General features: G+C 53.4%; 10 protein-coding genes across 10 annotated transcripts; 4 read left to right on the top strand and 6 right to left on the bottom strand.

Moving 5' to 3' along the window:
• Positions 1 to 614: 614 nt before the first annotated feature.
• On the bottom strand, positions 615 to 2473 carry N656DRAFT_796279 (uncharacterized protein; the record flags this gene model as incomplete). Its single annotated transcript, XM_064817507.1, has 2 exons — positions 615 to 2235; positions 2298 to 2473. The coding sequence occupies 2 exons, from the start codon at positions 2471 to 2473 to the stop codon at positions 615 to 617; spliced, it is 1797 nt and encodes a 598-aa protein (XP_064672212.1).
• Positions 2474 to 3459: 986 nt separating this feature from the next.
• Positions 3460 to 4563, bottom strand: N656DRAFT_539069 (uncharacterized protein). The gene has a single exon (XM_064809996.1). The coding sequence runs from the start codon at positions 4276 to 4278 to the stop codon at positions 3667 to 3669; it is 612 nt and encodes a 203-aa protein (XP_064672211.1). The 5' UTR covers positions 4279 to 4563; the 3' UTR covers positions 3460 to 3666.
• N656DRAFT_776815 (uncharacterized protein) lies at positions 4007 to 4714 on the bottom strand. The gene is made up of 2 exons (XM_064814713.1): positions 4595 to 4714; positions 4007 to 4535 (listed from the first exon to the last, which is right to left on the bottom strand). The coding sequence occupies exons 1-2, from the start codon at positions 4595 to 4597 to the stop codon at positions 4317 to 4319; spliced, it is 222 nt and encodes a 73-aa protein (XP_064672210.1). The 5' UTR covers positions 4598 to 4714; the 3' UTR covers positions 4007 to 4316.
• A 779-nt stretch (positions 4715 to 5493) lies between these two features.
• On the top strand, positions 5494 to 7754 carry N656DRAFT_776812 (uncharacterized protein). The gene is made up of 2 exons (XM_064814712.1): positions 5494 to 6932; positions 6989 to 7754. Exons 1-2 carry the CDS (start codon positions 5570 to 5572, stop codon positions 7588 to 7590), a joined length of 1965 nt encoding a protein of 654 aa, XP_064672209.1. The 5' UTR covers positions 5494 to 5569; the 3' UTR covers positions 7591 to 7754.
• Positions 7755 to 9217: 1463 nt separating this feature from the next.
• N656DRAFT_766822 (uncharacterized protein) lies at positions 9218 to 10051 on the top strand (the record flags this gene model as incomplete). Its single annotated transcript, XM_064813508.1, has 2 exons — positions 9218 to 9254; positions 9309 to 10051. The coding sequence occupies 2 exons, from the start codon at positions 9218 to 9220 to the stop codon at positions 10049 to 10051; spliced, it is 780 nt and encodes a 259-aa protein (XP_064672208.1).
• An 812-nt stretch (positions 10052 to 10863) lies between these two features.
• Positions 10864 to 11651, top strand: N656DRAFT_766821 (tetrahydrobiopterin biosynthesis enzymes-like protein; the record flags this gene model as incomplete). Its single annotated transcript, XM_064813507.1, has 2 exons — positions 10864 to 11421; positions 11484 to 11651. The coding sequence occupies 2 exons, from the start codon at positions 10864 to 10866 to the stop codon at positions 11649 to 11651; spliced, it is 726 nt and encodes a 241-aa protein (XP_064672207.1).
• Positions 11652 to 12083: 432 nt separating this feature from the next.
• Positions 12084 to 13277, bottom strand: N656DRAFT_796275 (uncharacterized protein; the record flags this gene model as incomplete). Its single annotated transcript, XM_064817506.1, has 4 exons — positions 12084 to 12599; positions 12675 to 12737; positions 12844 to 13129; positions 13198 to 13277. The coding sequence occupies 4 exons, from the start codon at positions 13275 to 13277 to the stop codon at positions 12084 to 12086; spliced, it is 945 nt and encodes a 314-aa protein (XP_064672206.1).
• A 568-nt stretch (positions 13278 to 13845) lies between these two features.
• N656DRAFT_538869 (uncharacterized protein) lies at positions 13846 to 15471 on the top strand. Its single transcript, XM_064809994.1, has 4 exons — positions 13846 to 14152; positions 14237 to 14537; positions 14623 to 14919; positions 15001 to 15471. The coding sequence occupies exons 1-4, from the start codon at positions 14040 to 14042 to the stop codon at positions 15178 to 15180; spliced, it is 891 nt and encodes a 296-aa protein (XP_064672205.1). The 5' UTR covers positions 13846 to 14039; the 3' UTR covers positions 15181 to 15471.
• N656DRAFT_776807 (uncharacterized protein) lies at positions 15438 to 17104 on the bottom strand. Its single transcript, XM_064814711.1, has 3 exons — positions 17067 to 17104; positions 16779 to 16986; positions 15438 to 16717 (listed from the first exon to the last, which is right to left on the bottom strand). Exon 3 carries the CDS (start codon positions 16634 to 16636, stop codon positions 15689 to 15691), a length of 948 nt encoding a protein of 315 aa, XP_064672204.1. The 5' UTR covers positions 16637 to 16717; positions 16779 to 16986; positions 17067 to 17104; the 3' UTR covers positions 15438 to 15688.
• A 421-nt stretch (positions 17105 to 17525) lies between these two features.
• N656DRAFT_776805 (uncharacterized protein) lies at positions 17526 to 18540 on the bottom strand. Its single transcript, XM_064814710.1, has one exon. It carries the CDS (start codon positions 18287 to 18289, stop codon positions 17705 to 17707), a length of 585 nt encoding a protein of 194 aa, XP_064672203.1. The 5' UTR covers positions 18290 to 18540; the 3' UTR covers positions 17526 to 17704.
• Between the last annotated feature and the right edge of the window lie 111 nt (positions 18541 to 18651).

The raw sequence follows: 18651 nt of genomic DNA, 5'->3' as shown, positions 1-18651 counted from the left end.
TTGCGGCAGCCTTGCGTTGACAGTACTTCTCGTGTCGGGCATGCGATGTGCCTGGATTTCGTTATGCGAATCAGACCGGGAGATCGAGGGCAGAGTGTGACCTTCCCGTCGGGGCATACCTTGATCGAATGGTTTCCCACAGATTGAGCAAAAGCGCAAATGCCCTATGGGGAGGGGAAAATCAGGATTTGACCCAGTCGCCATTGCTGAGCTCCATTCGCTAAAAACGAAGAGTTTGGCAAAGAGATGCTGAAGGACGGTGCGGACATGCTCTTTCCAGGACCTTGATGAAGTCGAGAGGCAGGCTCCGGACATTGGTCATCAAGTATTTGCCGAAGTATCGGTACAGTATGAAACTGGAATTACGAACAACGAAATTACGGTAATTCTATAGGTGGGGCATATCGAGGAGAAAGTGTGGGGCTCATTTTGCTCTTATTTTTCAGGAACCTGATCGCAAGAGCCAAGCATGGCGGAAGCGTCCCTAATGTTGTACAATTGTCCTTGACGTTATGGAAAAACCTTTATTTCTGAACGACACTTGAAATGAAAGAAAACTGCCAGTCATTATATCGTGTCACATCAGCCATCATAACCGGTCTGTCCATCTGTGCTCAGCGTGTCTCTTTTGATGCATCTCCGTCGTCGCCGCGACTGTCCCTAGTCGAGTCCGAGCTTAATAAGGAAAGATCGAAGTAATCATTAACTCTATGGGGTTGCGGCGGGTTCGGCATGTCGCTATTCGGCATGTTGTCGGCAGATGAGCTGGGGTTGCTGCAGAGGTGAAGTTCTGGCTCAGGGCATTCGGCAGTCGACCATGCCGGAGCGGACACTGACGCGCTGGACCATGACCAGCGCGACATCTGCGGCGGCGGCGGCGGCGGCGTCCCCGACGGGAATGTTGACAAGGACGGTGTTGAGAGTGGCGGGATAAATGGAGCGGGTGGAGGCACAGGTGACGATAACGGTTGCTCGCAAGACTGTCCAAAGTACGGAGGATCAAAGACAGGGGCGGGTCTCAGCGCGCAGATGCCACACGGTTGTTGATGCGGTACCCCTCTCCAATCTGTCGGGCGGTAGGAGGGTGGATTTGGGGGAAAGTGAGGGCACGGCCTCGCGGTCTGGTGGCCGGCGCATGTTGCAGGCGTGAATTCGGGTGTGAATTGGGGCTGGAGCATTGGAGCAACGGGACACCGTGCGACATTGGTTGCCAATGGCTGTCGCGGAAGAAAGGGATTGTCGTAGGTTGTGGAGGGCGGCACGACTGAGGGCCTGTTGTATGCCAACACCTCAGGTGGCGGAGTGTATGATTCAGGGGGCGTTGGAACGGGCGCGGCATCGGAAAACGATGCATGTCTCCGTACTACCCGGATGCGATCAATTGGCGAGCCGCTGCGCATAGGAGCAAAAACACGGCGGCTCGGGTACATCGGGTACGGAGGCGGCGAGTCGTATCGACTATCGCAAGCTGATGGAGCAGACGACTCGTCCCGTCCCCGGCCGCTTCGATACGACGGCGGCGATACTGATTGTGCACGCGCTCGGTGCGAGGCCGGTGACTCGGATCCTTTTTGACGGCGGGCTTCCTGCTGACGACGCCGCTCAATGCCCCTGCTGCGGGCTTCTGCATTATCGGCGAATCTCCAGGGATTTGACGACCAGCCGAATGTGTTGAAACCATCTACATCGGCACAGGACTTCGTCTCAGCTCCTCGAAGGATCAGCGTATACAGAAGAGGTTCTTCCGGGCCGGGATTCTTCCAGAAGCGGATTTTGTGGCGCTTGACTTCGGGGAAGTCGGCTTGAGCAAATCGCTGGTTTCGCTGCTCCCGCATGGAGACAATGGTCCAGACCCTTGTCCGGTAACGGGATGAAGATGTCCTTCCCCTATCAGAAAGGAGCCCAGCCATGGCCATCCTCACCTTTGCCGGGAGCTTGCTGCATTTCTCTTCGAGATCTTGCTCGTAAGTCTTGGTGTTGCCGCGCATCGCTCGAACAGGCCAGCAACGCTTATGCTTGGCCTGGAAGGCCTCAACGGCGTGCAAATGCATGCTAGCGAGTTCGGACTGCGTAGATGGTATTGGTGTCACAGTCACCTTCCCACCTACGGTCCTGTACTCCTTTTTCCCGACCCCCAGCACTTCAGCGCCGCCCGTGGCAATGTGCGTGTCGGGCACGAAGATCATGTTATAAGCCTCATAGACAGGCTTGTCGAGGTCTTCTTTCCCGACCGAGCTGGTTTCGTGTCAAAGGTATGGAACACCAATAATGGTTGGTCCTGGATACTGGATACTCACAGGAGTGCTGGCAGGGTCTCCTGGACCGAAGCAAAGGTGGTATCTGATGCAGTTGAACGGCTCGAGATGCTCTCGGTATCGCTATAGACGGCCCAGTCGTCGTCGTCGACATCCGAGATGTCATTTACCCTCGCTACCCCTCGTCTCCTGACTGCAGGATCCTGCATGGGGACCATGATGAAGGTAGTCTGGGTGGCAGGCCTTGAACTTGACGGAAGCTAGGCAAAGCAAATCGCGATGGTTCTGCTCAAGAGCATTGGGATCAGGGAGCAGACAGTCGAGTGGCCAGCAGCGATCCATTATATCCGCTGGAAAGGTGGGGATGCGTAAGCCTCAACCGCACAGGCAGAGACCGTAAGGCTGCGGGGGACATGGGTGCGGTGACCAGGGTGACTGCGGTCATCTTTGGAGGAATGCTCTGTTGCATCAGGTCCTCTTGGCGATTGGCGAGCAGAATCACCTGCTGCCTGGGGAAAAGCGAGAAAAAGCGAGACGCACCATTTCTTTGCACAATGATCTGCAGCAAGACAAACCTCTCGAACTTTCATTGGGACAACGACCTGTCTGCATTGACGGCCGACGGCAGATGGGGTTAGCCCAATTGTCGGTTGTGCATATTGCTCGCAGCACCCACCGTCTTGCTGCACAATCCTGCACAATCCATTGGTCAATGGATGACCAGACAGCTGCGCATTCTTTGCGCCCCGCAAAAGGCTGTGCAACTTGTCCCAGAATCCCGCAATTCGGGGAGCTGTGGGCTCGATTGTGGCGATGCTGCAAGCTTAGCTTCGGAGGCCACCCCGTCCGGCCCGTGGTACCCCCGCCCCAGCACTCCGGGTCAACATCTGCCGAGGCCTCCGAGAGGATGTCTTGTGCGCTCCCGTCATGTCCCGTCGATGGTCCGCGGACCGGGCCCACTGATAAGAAATGTCCAGACAAAGGCATCATCAACATGCTCGCCAGCGTCTTACCTACCTTAGTAGTCAACGATGCATTCGAAACTCGAACCCCTCGGCCCCTAGCCTCATCCCGATGATTCTCCTCACGTAGTCTGCCGGCAAACAATCAACTCCGTTCTCTGCCCTAACCGTGCGAGGATTACCCGGTTCTCAGATCGTCAGAAACAAAACTCAAGACGGACTGCAGTGCTCGAACACATTGATCTAGTGTGCAATACAAAGTACATGATTGATCATGGAAATATCCACACCCGAGCCGGTCCTGGAGGCAGAGATCGGGCATGTTGCGTCGCTGTCCGGCAATATTATGCCTTGACGGCAGGTAAACAGCATACAATATCGTGTGTACTGACCGGGGTTGCGAAGTGCCGCCTTCCTACCAAAGATAAGGTAGGTTCCGAAGGTCCATCTCAACTGCCCAGTGGCCCCAGTCTGTCTGCCTTGTTCCTTCCTCCCTTCTCGGCCAACTCCCTCTCTTCCTTGCAGCCAATTGCAACATCTTGGCACCCTACGACTAACACATCCCACCGTCTTTCGAACGGGATGCGCAGATTACTGTTCTCATTGACCTTTAGCCGCACTCGGCTCTGGATCGTCAAGGTTTGGAATCCACGACAAGCCAATATCCAGAGGAAGCATGCTAGGTTAACAACCAGCCTGATGGCTCTTTCCAACCACCAACCTAGGTTTTCGTGCTCCTTCGTTCCTTCCCTAGTGCACTGTTTGTACGGTGCATACAGTACTGAGGTAATTCGGTACTTCAAAGTTTCTCGGTCCTGCCCCGTAGGCTTAGCCTTCTCTTTCATCCCTCTATGAGGTGCCACCGTTGCCAGACACGACTCGAAGGCAGCTGTGCTACTGTGCTTCGGTACGTGATTGGGTCGTTCAGCTACACCCCCGCCAGCTGAACAAGCCAGACTCCTAGATATCCTCTTGCTCCTGCTTTGAAGCTGGCCTTTTCCCTGCACACAGCCTCTGTCATTCATGCCTTCCTGTGCCCGTAAAAGGGGCAGCTGAACCATCGCAGCGGAGACTTGGAGAGGCAGTGCATCTTGAACAATCAGATATATAGTGATTCGGATGGTCTCCTTTCGTGTGTTAAATTCTGGTTTTCGAAGGCCTTGGATTCTGCTTCTACTTTAACCTTATCACAAATTATCCCTTTGCGTTGCTGAGTGGATGGAATACGAAGCCTGACGCGTTTCTGAAGACCCGGGTTGACCGCATTTCCTTTCCAGAACTGTGTCCCGCATAGCTGGGTTGGCTTGCACCATGTTTCGTACGGGACCTTCTGCCTTCGAATATTCTGTCCGCCTTGCTAACTGCCCTCTCACCCAGCATTCTCCCCTTCAAGCCTGCGGCCTTACCGCCCTGCCGCCTCGCGATTTGCCGGCCCAACTTACTTGAGCTGGTCTTTACCACACCGACACCATTGCACCGGACCTTTCATCCCGGTAACCGACGAGCAACTGCCAAGCCGATAACTGATGCTGGACCTTTCTATCCGAATGACCTTGGTACATCCAGTTCCTTAGAAGGCATCCAAAACATACCCTGGGACGACACTGCTCGCAAGTCAACCTCTCATCCCATGACCGGTGACCCCGAAGAACGACCCGTCATGTATCTTGCAAAGATGGACTGGAAGGCCCAATGGGACCTCGGGGAACCACCACTCGCCGAAGACATTCCGATACGACCAGCTGCATGCTCAGAAAGTCTGAATGGTTGTTCGTCGGATTGTGGTGATGGCCTTGCCCCGCGTTCTCCGGTCTATTAGTCGTGTTATGGAAATTGGAAATTCACAGCACCAACCTAGGTTGGACCTCGACACGCACCTCATAGGTCCTGGGTTTCAGTACCTACAGCCGATTGACGGACAAGCTAATCCAACATGTCGGATTAAGGCCATGGGATGTCTCTTATGGGGACACAAATTGCACCTATTTCCACACTTCGCCACCACCGGTTCTTCCCTTCCTCTGCTTTTGTGCTTGACTTTGAAGACAATTGTGCTCTAGAGCAATCACGGCTACCTCCAGTATGTCATACCCTCACAACTATCCCGTTCCCTCTCCTCCAGCTGTTCCAGATGGGTTACAGCTGCGTGACGATTGGGAAATTCCATCTTCCATCGGCTCACCATCCTATCCACTCTGGGCCGTTGATCATCCACAGCACCCTTAGTATGTCCGCGTGAGACTTGACTGGCATGCCTTGATTCTGACAAACTGCAGCCTTTCCGATTGCCTCACTTGTGACTGCCAGCACGCTATTCTGTGCAAAGAGCGCTTCGCCACTCTTGAATCTAGGATGAATGACTACTGCAAGCGGTCAGAATGCCGTTGTGGACAAAGCACTTGGTGCCGAACCAAGTCCTTCTTGAAGCGAGCATTGTCAATGGGGTCGCGAAGGAAGTCCCAGCCTACCCCTGGAAATAATCAAGAAGGGACACCTGAGTGGCCCGGAGAAGCTTATGCCGAAGAGGATGACGACATTCGACGGGCTCATGAACTTGAACTCTTACAGCACCCTGTTGAGCTTTTTGGCAACGACCATCGACAATATGAATTGGCCGCCCAACGCTGGACCGCCTTCTACCCGAGGCGGTGGGCTGCTTATTCCTGCCCGTCCGCTTCATATGCGCCGGTCTCTACAGGCTGTCACGCTGGTGTTACCATGTCTTATCCCGCCGCTTCTTTTCAAACTTCAGAACAGGCTCGCCCCATCTTTGAACTGCCTGGTCAACCATTTCACCATATGCAACCGATGACCCCCCAATATACGGCGAGCCCGTCTCCCCGGTCACCCACTGGCGTCTCGCTCGTAAGCGAGTCGATTGTATCAACCCGAGACAACCACTCTTTTGTCTCGCCGCAGACATCAGTATCCAGCGGTTCCACGGACTTGTCTACATCTCCCACTGTGGTGGATTGCCGCGTTCCTCTCTTCGCCGATTGCACGACTGAGTCTCCTGTCGAATATGGTCAAGGTGACGGCAGCATAGCTCCTTGGGATAGCCATCGTGTCGTGGCGCAACCGGGCTCCTGGGATTCAACAACGACTGTCGCGGAACTCCCCGGCAGCATTCCCCCAATTGCGCCAGAAACAGGCTTATGGCTGCCGGCAGCCGAGCTCGCAGAAGTCGCAAAGGCCACACCACAGTTGACACAGGGGAAGGCTCTCCCAGACTTTGTACCGTACCCTATTTCCTCGCCATCAAACCCTTTAGTAGGGGAAAGGGAATTACGGATACCATGTGACGAAAGCGCAAGTCAAGTCACGGGAAACATGTTGTCACAGGTTCCGGACCTGTCTATCAGCAGCACAAGCCATTCTATCGACCTGGAGAATCTTAGTAGTATCTTTTCCAAACTGCGCAGGACCCCGATCTGGGGTAGCGCGGGCATGGGGTGGCTGCTCGAGGTGTCGGACGAAGACGCTCTCTTGGCTGGGATCGACGAACTGGAAAGAATCCGACAGGGACAGGCGGGTGGTTCGGCCCATTCAAGATTGTGCTTCGCCCATTTAGTCCTATCCATGGCTGCTGAGAGGGGGAAAATCCTTCTCGATTCCTGTCGCACGCTCCAGCAAGAAATAGAAAATTTTGTCAACGGAAATGGCGAGTCTGACCCGCCTCAGTCCTTTTTGACTATATCCGGGGAATTTCTCTACGGTATGCCGTCACCCTGCACTCCGATCCGACCTGTTTCGATAGCTTACAGTCCATAGCACTCCATAGCCAGATAGGCTCTGAGACTGGCAACCTCTGGCACCTAACCCCAGGCCTTGAGGAGAGACGACCCACCATTCTCTCCCTCATCTTTATGAGGGCACAATTTCAAGCCCGGAGCGCACAGCACGGACATGATCTGCAACAGCGTGGCGTCGAGGTGCGGCAGAACTCGTGGAACTCGACAGCCAGCACTGTCCTCGACGTGGTTCTACCGGGCGAAGATCCGGGTGTAGTGCCTGAGGGAACATCCACCCCCTCCGCGACTCATGCTGCATCAGACCTTCCAAGCCAGCAAAGAGTGGCGGCTCGTAACAAAACACCATCACGTCTGAAGCGAGCTCAAAGGGAGTTGATGGGCTGTGGACCATGCAATTTTTTCCCAGCCAAGGGGCCAGATCAGCGCAAAAAGCTAGAGAAACACAAAAAGACCGACAAGCATCGGAGGAAGACCAACCAACTAGGTGCGGGTGAGCGATTTCGGTGCCCCAGTTGCCCAAAGAGCTACAACCGGAGAGACAACATGAGGGAGCATCATAAAACCCACTTGCTCTTGCTGGAACTGTCACTGGCAGAGGGGCAGGATGGGAGAATGTCATGACGCGTGTAAGAGACGGTTATGAGGGCTTTGAGGCAGTCATTGTCATCCAGCAGGTCACTTTTGCAGGTGGTTTGTGCTAAGGGGTAAACAGAGTATGGTTGATTGTTATGTGCTGGTACCAGTCTAGCTTCTGGCAGGCTACTCCGGAGTGCATTAGATTAGAGGGCGTGGATGGGATCTTGGATATGGAAACCAACAATTAGGAGTAAAGTAATGATAATCAATCGCAGGACCATTTTAGCCAGCCGTGGAATCTACCAACCTTGGTTTCGGCATTTCCATTCCCCAAATTCCAAACGACACAATGGCAGCCTCCATCGCTACTGGTAGCTGCATGACGAGTCCGAAACCGGGCAGGAATCAGGCATCTCTAAAGTTGCGAATTGTGATTTATGGTTGCATATGGTAAGGCTTTCTTTTCCCATGGCAAGGCATCCTGGCGCTTCAAGTCTTGCGGTGACCCCTGGCACCCTGCGTTCCCGGTCGCCACACCCCCAGAATTTTCACTAGTTCGTGTCTCTTGATCGAGGGTGCGGTACCCTAGAGATGGTTCGCAGATGCCATGCGGACCTCGATGCGAACCACGTTGCGAACCAGCCGGCTGGAGAGGGGGGGCACAATATGGGTGGACTACGTGTACGGTCTACCCCAGACTCAGAGGCTGCATGACGCGCGTTCAATATTCCAAGAGATTCTAGCTAAGCTAGCCAGAGCCCACACGCCAAGATGCTGAGTCCAGAAGGGAAGAGAATAAGACAGTGGGTGTTCTGTCCGGCCGATTCCTGGCCTCCTACGTATAGAGCGCTTGACGTTGAAGGTCGACGTCGACGGGTAAAACCGTAAAACCCGTCCTGCTCACTTCCAACGGTTTCAAGCACGGGCACTGTGATTGGACAATGACATGGTCATCTTCCTCTTTTGGGCAAGTGGACAATGGCGCTAATCGACAATGCCAAGCCGCTAAACACCTAAAAATAGGGCGCTTCAGGAAGATCTTCCAAGGGTTGACTGGTGACGGCAGCTTGTTCGTTAGACGCTCAAGTGGAGGACGGATCTTGCACAAAGGTCGCTTGTTTCGTCGATTGCAGGCGATCTGGTGCCGCGACCTACCCGCTGCTGGCGCTTCCTCAAACCACGCAGAAAAATAATGGAGCACTCACAGCAAATCGTTACACTTGTGAATAACGTGAAATGCGACTGCGTTGCGACAAATGCCATCAGGCAGAGCAATCACGGATGAGTCGACTGTGGTTCCGGAACATGATAGAAATGTATATAAATCGCATTTTCTCCGAGATGACTGGGCGAGTTGTCCCACTCTCGGCGTGTCATTCTGCATTGTTTCGGTTTCTTTTTGTCCATCTTGAGGATCATTTTCTCTGATTCTCTTTCTTCCCTTTGTTCACTCCCGGCATTGGGTTGGCGTCTGCGGATCTATTGTGTCTTTGTTGCTGGCCAACGGTTTAAGTCTCAACTGTCTCATCAGTACCGGTCCTGGGTGTCTCGACATTACAGCTCCCAAATCTGCTCCTCACTCCTTTACTGGCCACTTGATTCCTCAATCGACTTCCATACTTCCATTTCCAAGTAATTCGAAGTTTCAACCAGCGACATCAAATCCATCAAGATGGTTCTCGCAAAGCTGGCAAAGATGTACTTTGCGCGTAAGCTCAAGTCTCAGATTGATGCTCTTGGGCGGTCTGCTAACATGTCGCCAGCTTCATCGGCGGCCATCCGCTATGCTCCCTACCTGCTGATCCTCCCGATTATCGTGTTCGAGGCACTCTCTCTTACTGGATGTGTCTCAACATCGCCTGCGATCCCCAACATCTACCTCGTCTCGTTGAAGTCCAACACCGGCAATGCCACCGAGACCCCGGTCCAGGTGCGCATCGGCTACTATGGAATCTGCGGCATCGATGAGGATGGCACGCGCTGCCAGTCAGCCTCGGGTCGCTCCGTCGAGGAGTTGACGCCCAACCTGTTCCCTGAGACGGTCAATAAGAACTCGTCGTCCAACGCGACCTCGAGTGATGTCGACGTGGCCGACCTGATCAACACTGCGCTCAACCTCCAGTCACAGAGTTTCATGTCCGTTCTCGCCATGTCGGGCCTGCTCTTCCTCATCGGCGTCGGCTCTCTGTTGGTCTACAAGTTTGACGTCAAAAAGGGCAGCTTCGACCACCCCCGCCGCAGCGCCATCATCCGCCGCGTCACGTACGGCTCTCTGTTCTTGTCGACCGGCCTCGTGTTTGCCGCCGCGCTGGCAACGGACCAGTCTGCCGACGCGCTCGAGTTTGCCTCGGCGGGCATGAAGAATGCGTCGGTTCTGATCAAGTCCGGTACCACGCTCCAGGTTCTGCAGTGGATGGCCTTTGGCTTTTCGCTGCTGTTTACCTTGCTGGTTCCCATCTTGGTAAGAGAGAAGGCTCCCGCCATGACCTTTAAGGAGGGTGCATGAGCGAGGGCTCCTACGATTCGAATTCAGGGCGGTGGCTATGTCTGGGAAATAGTGGGCTTGTACGATACCCAAAGGGCGGCAATACTGGCTGGTCTTGGTACGGCTGCTTTCACTAGATCATAATGATAAGAGTATAGGTGCAAGCACCTACTAATCAGTACATACCTGTCCACCGGAGACAAGAGTTGTCTTCATCTCATTTGATTGCAGCCTCGGATCACTTATGACTCAGTTTATGTGTTCTTTCTTTGATAAATTGCCTTAGAGTGATGTCCAAGTAGGTAAGTACCCCTTTGTCTTGCCCTTGACGTTGGTCATCTGAAAACCTACCATGGCCCATACCTACCCGCTACCGTACATACCTACCTACATAGCTAGGTACTGTATTGTAGTAACTGTCCAGTAACTGTCCATAGGTGCAAACTTAACGTCGACTCAACGACGGGCCCGGGGTGTAGTGACCTACTAGTGGTATCCAGGCCCCTGACCCTAACCCTAATCTGTCGATTGCAGGGATGGATCATGGGTTATCTAAACAAGCCAACTATGGCGAAATACTCAAGGATTGCTTCCAAAGCCCATTGAAGAGCTATTTTCTGTTCTTCTTTGGCCAACATAAGTGGTCAGCTTGGATTCCATGGCGGTGCCAGAGTGTCGGTGTGTCGATGTGTAACAGTGTTTAGTGGCACCTTTATAGCACGCCCACTACTAGTGACTCAGTGAGTAAATTTTCCGGTTGCCACCTTCCACCCCGCACTGAACTTCAACTTCAATCATCCCTTCAACTTCATTACACCCAACAATCGGCAACCATGGCAGACTACGTTTTCTTGCGAAATATCCGCCTCAGTGCCAAGATAGGGCTTGATTGCTGGCACAGGGACAAGGCGCAGCCGGCGCTGATTTCCCTGTCTCTACCCACCGACGTTGATCTGGCCGGGCAAACGGATGACGTGGCCATGACTGTCAACTATGGCACTGTCTACAAGGCCATTGATGGCAGCGATCTGGGAACAACGTCGTATGCCACGCTAGACGCTTTCGCCGAAGCAACAGCCCGTATTGCCTTGGAGACCGGCGGCGGCAAGACGGTCAGGGCTACCGTGAGACTTCCCAAGGCCATTATGCAGGCTGCAGAAGGAGAACAGGGCGGTGTCTCCATGGACCTTGAGATGACGACTGGTGAAGAAGGAGTCAAGTCAGTGCAATCAAAGGTGCTTCACGTGCATAATCTCCGTGTCGCCTGCATTTTGGGTGTCAACGAGCACGAGCGGAAGGAAAAGCAGGTGGTCGTCTTGAACCTGGATCTTTACGGCTGGGTTCTGCCTGAGAAGACGGATTACCAAAAGGACTTTACGCCCGTTATTCAGGTTCGTTAACCCTTCCCGGCGTTTCACCTGCATCTCGCATTCTCATGTTTGGCCTCCTTCAGCTTGTCGAGGAGTCGAGCTACCTCACACTTGAGGCTCTTGCCTCGGCCGTGGCAAAGTGTCTCATCCTGCACCTTCATTTCAGTACCGTCCGAGTGAGCATCGAGAAACCCAACGCGTACGGAGGGGCGGACTGCCCTGGCGTAGTCATAACAAGATCCCATACATGATACGGACATCAAGGATCATTACGGACATCCACTTTGAGGCTCAGATGATGTACTGCAGTGACTGAGGACGAGCAGGCTCACTGGTGGTGAGGAATGCGGAAAACCCACAAGGGGGATTCAACTCTTCAGCGGCCCTGAGCCACGTCATATCACGTTGTCTCTAATGGCCTCCGCGAGAGACGGGAGTCTGGGTGGTTTTCAGAGTTGGACTCCGAATCAATTTCGATAACGGCGCACCCTGTTTCCCTCACGATCTTAGTTGTTTTCGATCATTCTTGAACTCACATTTAGGGGTAGTACTCTATACAGTACTACCCAAGGTACTTGACAAACTCCAGCTGCTATCTGCTGTGGGTGCTCAAATTGCACAGGAACCAAAATCGCGCAAGATCCTTCCTGCAACACATGGCACATCATACCTGGAATCCCACCTCAAACACGTTTGCCACTTCCCGGCGCACCACCGACCCAAACATACTGGTTGATCACATTTCTCCCGCCAGCAGCCGCCCCATACCCAAACCGAGGCTCATACCCTGGCACCCCTTTCGCCGCGCGCGCAATACGCTTATAAGTCAGCCTGAACGCGTCGTCGTTCTCGTCCTCAAAGCGGACCAACTGCAGATGGTCGGCTTCGAGCGGAACCTGATCCTCATGGGCGATGTTCATGACGGAGCTCAGCTTGTCGACGATGGGCTCCTTGGTGCCCGGCCAGGCGCGCGTCTCATAGAAGCTGATGACGGCGAAGCGCTGCGCCAGCTGCCGAAAATCTTCGCATATGTCGGCAATGTCGCGCGAGCTGCGCGCTAGCGACTCGACGAGCGGCGACACGTTGTTGCTATTGCTTTTGCTCAGTCCCGGCAAGCAGGGTACGAGACGGCCAAAGGACTTGGAGATGGCCAGCCATCGGTCCTGGTCTGCGCCGTGATGCGGGGCGCCGTAGAATAGCTGTTGCGGTTGGGCGAGGAAGAGATGAGAGCGGTTAGTTCAGCAATGGGCAATATCTTTCAAGCTGTCTCTTACAAGTCCACGAGTAGCGGCCGCGAGCTGGTGGTATTCTGCTTCGTTTGCTGCAAACCGCAGCGCCTTTTCCATCAAGAGGAGAGGAGAGAGCAACACGTCAGGTCCGGTTGATACATAAGGTACCAGTATTCCAGCTTCCCACCGGTCAGTTGGACATCAAGCCTCTTACCTGTTTTACGATGATAGCACCCAGACTGTGCGCGACGAACACAAGCGGCCGCACCTCGGCCTCATCATCTTCGCGCTCGTCCTTGAGCCGGGCCAGCAGTGCCCTCGCATTTCCACGGATGCCCGCAATGGAGGTGTTTCCCAAGATATCGGCATTGTAGCCAAAAGACAGGACGCGAGTCCGTGGCTGCTTCTTAGGCAGCAAGTCCCTAGGCCAGAACACCTTCGTTTTCGGGTGTGTCCAGGTGTTGATGCGATCACCGTCGAGACCGTGAATGAGAACAAGGCTTGGAGGGGTAAGCTGTCCGAGCTGGTACACTACCGTGAGATGGCATGGTTAACTGACGCAACTCACTCTAGCGTTGCTGGTCCCTTGCCAGCCTCTTCGGGATCGTAAATGGTCTCGATGACCAGGCTTCTCCTTTCCGACGGCATATTGGCAGGGATTGGACGGGATACTGATACACTTTAGTTGCGAATTCTGGACTCGGAGTCTTCAAGACCAGGATCAGAACCCCAGCGATCCTGTGATAATGACGGTGATGGTTGAGAAGCCTGACGGTCCGGGTTCGTAGTATATTACTGTGCACCCCTCGAACCGGAGAAAACCTGTAAGAGAGCTGCTCTGAGTTCAGATTATTGCTCGAAACTTCCAGCTGACACTGAGAAAGAGCACACCTACGGAACAAGTGCGTTTCAACCCGGCCTTGCATGCCCAACAGGTGTGTAGTGTGTAGCGGACTGTTCCTTGAGGCTTGCCTTATCAATACAAGTCCCTTACCAAAGGTACCTAGGCACCTAACGTGCATACCTGCAACACTTGGGCGAATGTCTACCTAGGCATGTTCGGGCCGGCGGGCATCAGCCGCTACCGCATCTCAAGGTCGATCGCCTTGAAAACAAAATTGGGCTGCGGCTTGGGACCTATTGGAGGGACGCGAGCATTGGTACCCGACTGCAACTCCTCGACGCCAATCCTTTCCTACATGTACCGACCGCCCTAAACTGATCATACTATCAGCATACCATAATACAATAATGAGGTTCAAGTACGCAGGTCCCATCTGGGGACCTACAGTAAGTATGGCAATTCAGTTTGTTGCTACAGAATCTGATTCCTAGCTCCATCTCTTTTCCACCCAATGTCCTGCTCTCCCCTTCTCTTAAGCTTCAAGAGCCGCATCGGGCTCCAGCTTAATGACAATGTCTCCAGCATCCCACCGGCAGTACACCAAGCAGAACCTTGGGCTCTTTGTCCTCCCGATGCCCGATGCCAGCTGGTATGAGCGCCACGGGACACCGCTATTAGAGTGAGTCAAGAGTGAATCCTCTTTTCCTGGCTTCCCGTCATGCGGCTAATGAGCGATCTGGGCTTGATGTTGTCTGGCGGTTAGTGTGGTCGCTGTGCATGGTCTGAATGGGGATTACCTCCAGACTTGGACGAGTGTATCCCCGACCACGGGCAGGCCAACCACGTGGCTCCATGAGCTCCTGCCATGGAAACTCCCCAGAATCCGGGTCATGTCCTTCGGGTACAGTGCGGATATCCTCGCCAACACGTCTGTTGCCGGAGTCAGGGAGAATGCCCGAATGCTGCTCTCTCTGTTGCGAGATAAGCGCGAGGATGAGGGCGATAGCGAGCGCCGTGACATTATCTTTGTTGCGCATAGCTTGGGCGGGATTATCATCAAACAGGTTCGAAGACCCTAGTTAGATATCAGTACCGATGGTTCCTGATGATATTGGCTTCGCCCTGCTAACGTCGCTGGAATCCAACAAGGCTCTTCGCATTGCCAACAACGAGAGAAACATGTATGGTGGGATTGCTGACTGTACCAAGGGCATTGTTTTCTTTGGGACTCCCCATCGGGGCGCAAATGCTGCCAAATGGGCGAGTCTCATTGTTGGCATCAAGTCGGCGGCCTTTGGTACCCGGCCAAAGATATCCTTCCTCAACTTGCTGAGGCCAAACTCGAAAGATCTCATGGATCTCTCCGAAGACTTCCGGTCCATTGCCACCAAATATGCCATTGTCAGTTTCATAGAGGAGGACAGGATCAATGGGCTAGGAAGTGTGGTGAGTCTTACAGCCCGGTGTGACTGAATGTAACCGCTGTTTTATCTATGGCAACGTGACAAGTTAACGCTCTTGCACAAGATTGTAGAAAGATACTCTGCTATCATGGAGCTGGCACATGAAGAAGCTTGTATGATAGGCGGCAACCACTCATCCATGTGCAAGTTTGACAGGGAGGACAGGCGGTTTGATGCCGTCTGGAGATGCATAAGACGCATCTCCCCGATGTGTCAAGGCTCCCCAACTCCAGAGGCGACATGATCATATTAGGGAGAACTCCGGATCTCTGTTAAAGACCTGTTCCCGAGCTACTCAGCTTACCCGATCAGCATCTCTCATGATTTCAGCAACGCCAGGGGGCCCTTCCCTGGGAAAGGATGAACCGTGATATGCCCATCTGCTCTTTCGAGCTTTCTGCGGTTGACGATAGTCGACCGAATTTGATCATGGCATATAACATTGAAGTCACTTCGAAATACGGTAGAGGTACAGTGTCGAGTCAAACATGATGGTTCTGATTGCAACAGTATTAAGCTTCAGGTATCTCACAACACATCTTGAAGACTCAGATTGAGAACTGCAAGGCATGAAGAAATGTTCTCCCATTGATCAGAATCATCAGACTTTGAGTGACAGCAACAGCATGAAGTGAAGAAACCAGGCTCGCTCCACCATTCAAAAGCAAACAATTGAATCACCGAACAAGGGACTTTCCACCTGCATTTCAAACACCGGGCACTTTCCAGTCGCAGTAACATTGTTTCCTAACTCAGTCTTCAAGCAGACTCAACAAATTGGCGATGATGGCCTCGTGGCGCTTCCGCATCTCGACGACCAGCTTCCCGGGCTCGCCTAGCGCCGCGACCAGATCGTCATACCGCTGTTTCCAACCATGGATATTATTGACGTCCTGGTCTCTAGTGTGGAGGGCCTCATTCAGATCCGCTGACAAGCTGTGGATCTGCTTTAGAAGCGACTCCTTTTCACTCTTCAGCTTGTCATTCTCCCCAGTGAGAGCCTTGTTGTCAGCGCCCAATCCCTGCTTTTCATTCTTGAGATTTGCAATCTCGGCAAGAAGCTGCTGCTTCTCATTGCTCAGAGTCGTGATCGATTCCGTTAGCTTCTGGTTGTCTGCCTTCGTATTGGCAATCTGGTTCTGCAAGCCCTGGTTGTCACCGCCCAGCTTCTGAAGATCCGTTTTGAGCTTCTGAACCTCGGCCGCCAGCGCTTGCTTGTCCTTTTCGAGCGAAGCATTGCGTTCAGCCTCGGCCTGCTTGCGCTTCTCCTTCATTAACCGTGCCTGCTGAAAGATATCAAGGTTTGGGTCGATCCGCTTGTCTAACATGGTAAGCTCGTTCATCAGGGGCTGCAAGCGCTTTTCTTTGTCGTCCTGGGGCGGCAACTCGGGAAGGGAGCCCTTAGTGAGCTGAAGGGCTCCAAGAGCCGCGGAGCCGTTTCCCAAGCCGTTCTGCTTCTTGCCGTTGAGTCCATTACTCTGACCGTTGCTGGTAATCAAGGCATTGCGTGATTCCGAGTCCTTGACCTCTCCCTGTTGAGGGTTGGACAAGGGGCTGGGCTTGGGTGGGGTATGCTCCCATCCGGGCGACTGGGGTAGTTGGGAAGGCCCTTTCTGTGGCTTGGAGGATGCGGACCTGTTTCCATTGGGATTGGTGCGGCCAGATGGGCCTGATGTGTTGTGGTTGTCAAGACCGGGCATTGTTGCGTCTCAAAGGAACAGTCTTTGACTCTTCGCGTGCAGTGAGACAGCGCAGATGTGCTTCCGGCTGCAGGATATATGCTACCTTAGGTTAGTGGGATCGGCGTGGATGATTCTGATCGGGGTCCAAGAAATCACGTACAGCTAAGTAGTAATATGTGATTCGTCGGTTGTGAGAAACCCTTTGGTGGTTTAGGATGACTGGTTCAAAATGATGCTGAGTGTATGGGCAGTGAAGACCAGGGAGCTGTTGGCGTCGACTGAAAGCAGGCAAGGTCTCTGCCAAAGGACGCATGTGCCCAGACTTTCAGCATGATATATATGCTCGTCCTCATTGAGGCCTCTGATACCTAGGCAAAGAGTTGAGGCTCAGTTCAAGTCAGGGTTCAAGGAGCATCGAAATCCCGTCGTTCGAGTGTACCCAACTCACTGTATTGAGTCATCTGGACCATCGAAGTACTCACTGACCGTTCGCCTTGGGTTTGAATACACACCCCGACCTGTTTTCCGGTAGCCCAGTTCGAGAATGGAAAGCTCGAATTGGGCACCTGCATAACAGCCATACATGCAGCGCATGAGCCACAAAAAAAACCTGAACGTGTGAATGCCCAAAGGCTCAAGTCACGGGTGCGTGCATGTGCCGCTCAAAGCACGGCTATCGCGCTCCGCAGAAATAGCAGTCTGATAACCTAAACCGTTTCTGCTTTCCTTTTTTCCTGAATTCTGTGTCGACATCTTTTTTCTCTCAAGGGAACAAAGGTTGGGCACCATGAGGCTAAGAGCAAGCCCAACCTAGGACTCGAGGAGTTTGCCGTCCCAAGCTCTCCTCAGCCTCCTGACGAACGGCGAACCGTTCGTCTGATGCCACATGGCAACTGAAGTATCTCGTGTCTGAGTGTCTATCTACATAGCGCGGTTTTTTTGAAGAGGCACAGGATCTTATTTCACCAAAGTCCAAGGTGATGGCCATGAAGTTGGGCGCCTTTCGGGTTATACAGCCAAAGGTGGGAATTATAGTCCGATCCGCCCTAAGTCACGAAGCAATTATCCAAGCCTCCCCTTTCTGATTCAGCGCCTCAAATGCTTGGGCTGTGCCTTCTGAGATGATGCCGCCGATGAGCGAGCGGCCTGAGGATTGTCGGGATCCAAATCATCATCATCCTCATCCTCATCTCCATCGTCGTACACAACGAAGTAACCCTTCTGCAAGCGATCGTTGAGTCTCTCCACGTGGTCTTGCAGATCCCTGACTTTGTAGTCTAAGTTCCACGCCTTGTTCTTTTGCTCAAGCGTGTCAGCGGCTGCCTTGTCGAGATCCCGCTTCATCTGCTCGAGCTTTTGCTCCATTTGTTGCTCTTTGAGCTCTGCTTCATTGAACCGCCGCTTCCAATATGCCGCATCATCTTTTGCCTTTCTCAGATCTTGCTCCAGGCGCTGAGAAAGAGCTTTCTTTTCATCATGCCTCTCTTTCCAAACGTTCTTGGTGACTTTCTGGGCCCTCTTCATCACCTCGCTGTCATCATTGCCCGTGTCTCCGAGCCAATCCCCCCCGATCTGGGGGATGGGTGGGCGGCGCTGGTCATCGGTCAGTGCGGGTGCGCTCTCGCTCTCATCATTAGGGTTACCGGCCGGGAGCATTGGTTGTTGGGACATAGTAGCAGCAACGACAGCTTTCAAGACCGGAGGAGCTGGGCTGAAATTCTCTGTGATTGTCGTGCGAGCGGGAAGAAGACAAGGCGCGTAAACGAAAAAAACCTAAGCTCAAAGGAGAGAACGTTCCAGATTTTATAGATATACGATAGAATCCAATTCGAGGATTATGACTACAGGCTGACTGGCCTACCATGCTACTTCCGTGAACTCTGGAGGGCTGAAGAGCCAACCTGAGGCAGGTTTCGGGGCAGTATCCCGGTGTAGGAGTCGCAACGGCCCGACAAACTGGACCCGCATGGCCTGCATTTTGGGTCGGCATTGGGCATCAGATCAGCGCGGTTGGCGTGCATTGCCTGCGTGCC

Source organism: Canariomyces notabilis (genome assembly GCF_033297395.1).
Source record: "Canariomyces notabilis strain CBS 508.74 unplaced genomic scaffold N656scaffold_5, whole genome shotgun sequence".
NCBI lineage: Eukaryota > Fungi > Ascomycota > Sordariomycetes > Sordariales > Chaetomiaceae > Canariomyces > Canariomyces notabilis.
The sequence above is the reverse complement of the archived record's forward strand: the minus strand, read 5'-3'. Positions and strand labels throughout refer to the sequence as shown.

What these genes read in the sequence shown, in the direction of transcription:
- N656DRAFT_539069 (XM_064809996.1), bottom strand. Translation starts at nt 4,278, where the DNA reads ATGGTTCAGCTGCCCCTTTTACGGGCACAGGAAGGCATGAATGACAGA.
- N656DRAFT_776812 (XM_064814712.1), top strand. Translation starts at nt 5,570, where the DNA reads ATGAATGACTACTGCAAGCGGTCAGAATGCCGTTGTGGACAAAGCACT. An exon ending in ATCCGGGGAATTTCTCTACG is followed by an intron (nt 6,933 to 6,988) that starts GTATGCCGTCAC and finishes TACAGTCCATAG; the next exon opens with CACTCCATAGCCAGATAGGC.
- N656DRAFT_538869 (XM_064809994.1), top strand. Translation starts at nt 14,040, where the DNA reads ATGACAATGTCTCCAGCATCCCACCGGCAGTACACCAAGCAGAACCTT. An exon ending in CACGGGACACCGCTATTAGA is followed by an intron (nt 14,153 to 14,236) that starts GTGAGTCAAGAG and finishes TCTGGCGGTTAG; the next exon opens with TGTGGTCGCTGTGCATGGTC. An exon ending in GCGGGATTATCATCAAACAG is followed by an intron (nt 14,538 to 14,622) that starts GTTCGAAGACCC and finishes GAATCCAACAAG; the next exon opens with GCTCTTCGCATTGCCAACAA.
- N656DRAFT_776807 (XM_064814711.1), bottom strand. Translation starts at nt 16,636, where the DNA reads ATGCCCGGTCTTGACAACCACAACACATCAGGCCCATCTGGCCGCACC.
- N656DRAFT_776805 (XM_064814710.1), bottom strand. Translation starts at nt 18,289, where the DNA reads ATGTCCCAACAACCAATGCTCCCGGCCGGTAACCCTAATGATGAGAGC.